This window comes from Festucalex cinctus, chromosome 21 (genome assembly GCF_051991245.1).
Source record: "Festucalex cinctus isolate MCC-2025b chromosome 21, RoL_Fcin_1.0, whole genome shotgun sequence".
NCBI lineage: Eukaryota > Metazoa > Chordata > Actinopteri > Syngnathiformes > Syngnathidae > Festucalex > Festucalex cinctus.
In genome coordinates this window covers 19,887,189-19,892,188 of record NC_135431.1, presented here as the reverse complement: position 1 = coordinate 19,892,188, position 5,000 = coordinate 19,887,189, and the positions used below count along the sequence as shown (strand labels likewise).

The following is a 5,000-nucleotide window of genomic DNA, read 5'->3' as shown; positions in this document are numbered from 1 at the left end:
GTGGCCCGGGTTGCGAGGGCCCTTTATCGATGCTCGCAGCTCTAGTTATTCACATTATTATTATTATTAGGGCCCGAGCAGCGACCTCGAGCTACGAAATTTGGCAGCCAGTTGTAGCACCCCGGGACGCACAAAAAGTCAATTGGGACCATGTAGCAAAAATGTACAGGAAGTGAGTTATGAATTTTTTAATGTCCAATTTTGGCCCATTTTTGCACATTCACTGTGGTCATACTTTTCCCCCCTTTGCAAACTGTTTTAATCCGATTGACTTCAAACTTGGCATGTATCATCTCAAGACCTGAGACAACAACTGGACAAAATATCTTGACTTTTCGGAATACTATATGGCGGGGGCGGGGCATCAAATATTGCCTTTAAAATTTCATTTGTCCAGAAAGACAAAATGCTTAATAACTCCCATGTACAAGCTCCAAAAAATCTCAAACTTCTCATGCAACTTAATAGTCACGGCCTGAAAACATCTATTTAATAAAATTCAGTTATACATATGGCGCCACCTAGTGGTGACAATAAATGTCCTAATTTACGTTTTTAGCTACTGTGCCGAGCTCGTTAAAGGGATCCACTTGAAAATTGGTCAGAAACACCTTAACATGTTGATCATGGCCCACACCGAAAATTGTCAATTTTCGCCAAAGGGTGTGGCCTATACAGTGCCGCAAGGTCTGATAATTTTTCGTGAGAATAAAAGCTGCTTTAACTTGACCCAGATGGTCCAATCTTCTCAAAATTTCACACATTTGATGAGAATCCAGCCCTTAAGACATCTACGAACTTGTATTTCATCATACTGATAGCGCCACCTAGTGGCAATTTTTTTTCTTACGATTTTTCTTCAATGTTTTTCTCCAACCACGTTAACTGGACCTACCTCATATTTGCTCAGATGAGGGTTTCGGCCTTCATGATGTCACAACACGAAGTTTGTGAGTTTTCGTGAATCGCTGTGGGCGTGGCTAAGTGCTGTTCGCCAAGAAAACAACGCCAATTTTGAGGGCCGAAACATGCACAGAAATTCATGAAACTTGGCGCACACATCTGGCCTGGCAAAATGAGCAATATTTTATCGTGGATTGTGACATTTTTACAAAAATGACTCAATAGCGCCCCCTAGAAATTTTTTACGAAGCAGCCCCCGTTGTACGTTTAAGCAAGATCTTTGGACAATTTTAGGTGTATGAAGGAGCCCAAGACCTACAATAAAGTCTCTTGGACCCATATGCTAAAATGAACAGGAAGTGAGATACGAATTTTTGAATGTCCCATTTTTGACGATTTTTGCACATTTACAGGGGGCATACTTTTGCCCACTTCTCCTACACGTTTCATCGGACTGACTTCAGACTTGACCTGGACCATGTCAAGACCTGAGCCAACGACAGGCAGACTTTTCGGAATACTATATGATGAGGGCGGGGCATCAAATTTTGTGTTTCGCGATGAAAAAGGATATGCTTAATAGCTCCCCGGTACATGCTCCAAAAAATCTCAAACTTGACATGTATGTTTATAGTCAAGGCCTGAAGGTATCTCTATGACAATATTCAGTTATATATGCAGCACCACCTAATCCTTGAGGCAAAACAAAAAAATACCCCACATATGGTATGTTGTACAAAAAATGTAAACTCATTCTAAGTGTGATAACTAAGCCATTTATGAATATTCTTTTACTTTCCACCACTCAAAATGTTCACTGGCATCAGACTTATCCAAACATGTACTTTTTAATTTATTTTTGATAGCCTCTATGGACATTAAAAGCAATATCGTGAATGAAGGATATGCTTAATAACCCCACGGTACATGCTCCAAAAAAATCCCACACTTGACATGTATGTTTAGAGTCAAGGCTTGAAGGTATCTCTATGGCAACATTCCATTATATATACAGCGCCGCCGAGCCCTTGAGGCATAAAAAAAAATACCCCACTTAACGGTATTTTTACAACAAAAAAAAATAAAAAAAATCCACATGTCAAGTTTTATCATACCATTTTCAAAGAAATTCTGCTTCAAATGTGCCGTACCTCACATTGCCAGTACCCCAACGTGCAAGTACCCCAACGTGGCCCAGGCTGCGAGGGCCCTTTATAGCTGCTCGCAGCTCTAGTTATTATTATATTTCATATACCGGTACATATTATACTACTGTATAGTGTGAAAACTGTCATTGCACAATGCAATTTTTGCTGACAGGCAAAATAAAGACATTTTTTTGGGGGAAAACAGCTCTTTATGCACACATCATGTACTCAAACCGAACCGAAACTGTGGCTCAAAAACCGAGGTACGGACCATACCGTAGGCTACCTGTACCGTTGCACACCTAATATCTCTAAACACACAAAAAGTCCCGGAAGATTAATCTTGCAGATTGCAAGACCTTACCCAGTGTCCCCAACAAGCAGCACAGACTCGCCAAATCGCAGCGCTCTTCCAACTAGTACAGCTAGCCTCCTCATATTGCGTGTCCACACCACATGATGAAAATCCTCTGGAACTCCAAAAATGCTATCAAGGGGATCTGTCAATCAAAGAAGGTATATTTGTAAATAAGAATGTAGCCTGCATGCAGCAGGATTAATGGTTTCAACAGGCATAGATATATTAGGGATGTAACAATATCCAAATGTCATGATACGATACCACGATATGAAAGTCACCATACGATAATTATCACGATATTGTACACATGTCGACGATAAAAAAAGGTCACAATATTGTAATAAAATGAGCTCATGTTAAACAAAAAAAGCACAATAGTGTGCTTTTGTACATAATGGTAATGCATATAAACAATCTACAATCATTCATAACACTTAATATTGAGGCACTTACTATCTAATACACGCACACATTGAGTTCCCCCACATATTTACTCACTTCACAAACATATTACGTACCCCTTCATCAGACGATTAGCGTGGATTTTACACACATAAGGGCCAAAAATCAAACTGCACTAAGAAACTAGCCACCAGAGTGTAATAGAACTGTACAAATGGAAATCAACCAGACTTGTTTTTTTTTAACAGATATGCTGCTTTTAATATCGTGACAACGATATTGTGGCAGTTTTAATATCGCGATATCACAATATTGCCGTTATCGTTCCATCCCGATTAGCAGGAAAGTAGTTTTGGCCAATATTGTTAATATATTACTGCCTGTTGGAAGTATACTCACAAAACTGGCTGTTGACTTGTTTCTGAGAGAACAGGTTTTCTGGGTTCACGGTCCTCTTAAAGTGCTTCTCCAGGATAGACAGGATGGTGGCCGCCTCCTCAGGCTTTCTAACACGTCCTGCCAGCAACATGTACCCTGAACAAAAGAAAAGAAGTGGAAACACGGGCAACAGATGAAGACTACAAAGACATTTGGACAAGCTTTACCGTCATCAGCCAAATGCTGAAGCCAGTCATGAGAGGCTTCAGTCTGCTCTTCCAGTCTGTAGCGATCTGCCCAGCGAAAAAGATCCCTGAGGGTAATGAAGCCTTGTTTGCCTGCAAACACAGAAGAGCCTCTGCGCAATGACTGCGGCCAGAGAGCACGAATGGAACAAGTGATCAGGATATATATATTTTCGAAATATCGTCATTGTAACATCCACTTTTCAGGGGCCATACTACTGCCTAATATTGCAGTTTTCCAAGAGGACATGGCATGTACATTCATCAACAAATTCCATTTTCAAACTAACGGAATTTCTAAGACACCACACGGTTTTTTCCAAATTGATTGTAACAACACCTAACTGTGCAAACCCTTTATCATGAGCAAAACGGTTGAAAAAACAGATCTTCGAAGTGCTTGTAACAAAGAACACTCGACACTGGCGTGAAATTCATTCACTTCGCGCAAACAAACAATTTAGAATTTATTCCGATCTTTTGGCCACTCAAACTGTTGGCCTGAATGTGAACAACAGGCAAATTGTGCCTATGAAAATTTACGAATAAAGGTTTACACAGAAGACAAATGACAATAAGGCTGAGTAATTAAATTACAAACATTTGGCACAAGACATGAAGTGGGGAGGTGCAGTCTGACCCCTCAGAGAGCGTGACCCTCCTCCACTTTCTGTGAACAAGAATTTAGCAAGTCTCTCCTTCCTGTGAAAGATTTATGATCTAAGTGGAAAATTCCTATTTGTAAAGAGGCAGAACAATTCTTGATTACAGACTACAAGTTTAAAGAAATTTGAAACTTTGAATTAAGTAAGTAATGATGGTTTTCAGCTATGACTTTATTGTAAAGTGTGTAGAGGCACTTTTTGTCAAATTGCCAAATGGTGAAGGCCTTGATATCACACTGATAGTAGAAGCTTCTAAATGGAAATGCAATGATTTCATGACTTTCTAACAGAGTAAGACAGGTAGTAATTTAATCCTTATTGACTGAATTTGAAAATACTTGCTAGGAGTTAAATGTTCTAAAAGTTCATTACTGTGGTGTCTACATTTACTAATAGATTTGGTGTGACTCATGCAGATCCAGATTAGAGAACAACATAAAATTGCAAGAAAGAGCCTTTACAATGTTGTTTTGAATATAGTCCTAAAGTTTGTATCAAAGATTGGTTACACGGAGGAATGTTTTCCTAATTGAATTCTGATTTAGCTCCTGCTGTGATTAACTGTGAAATTTAACAAATTCTCCCTCACCAGAACCTGATAAGTAAAATAGGCATTGAAGGGAAAAGATTATTAAAATGGTTTAGAAGGCAAACATATTATTAGTGGTGAGTTATTTAAAATAAATGAATAACTGAGATTTGTATTTGATTAAAAGAAAAAATGGCATTTATAATTTAACTTGAATGTTCTTAAAAGAGTACAATTATTAATAGCTGCTTTTTACCAACATGCCCAGGATTTTTGAGTTCTGGGTAAAGTGAGTTTTTGGTTGTAAAAGTTCAGCAGGGAATTTAGAATTGTGTTTTTACAGTGTCTTAGAGTTCTCTGTAATTAATT

General features: G+C 38.7%; 1 protein-coding gene across 7 annotated transcripts in view; it reads right to left on the bottom strand.

Annotated features, from left to right (window-relative positions):
• mdn1 (midasin AAA ATPase 1) overlaps positions 1–5,000 on the bottom strand; it is a 437,529-nt gene that overhangs the window by 286,509 nt on the left and 146,020 nt on the right. For all 7 annotated transcript variants that reach the window (XM_077510806.1, XM_077510808.1, XM_077510809.1 and 4 more), the window contains exons 27-29: positions 3,420–3,561; positions 3,214–3,348; positions 2,416–2,551 (exon numbers count right to left, since the gene is read on the bottom strand). In XM_077510806.1, coding sequence (XP_077366932.1) covers positions 2,416–2,551; positions 3,214–3,348; positions 3,420–3,561 — 413 coding nt within the window. The remainder of the gene's footprint in view (positions 1–2,415; positions 2,552–3,213; positions 3,349–3,419; positions 3,562–5,000) is intronic.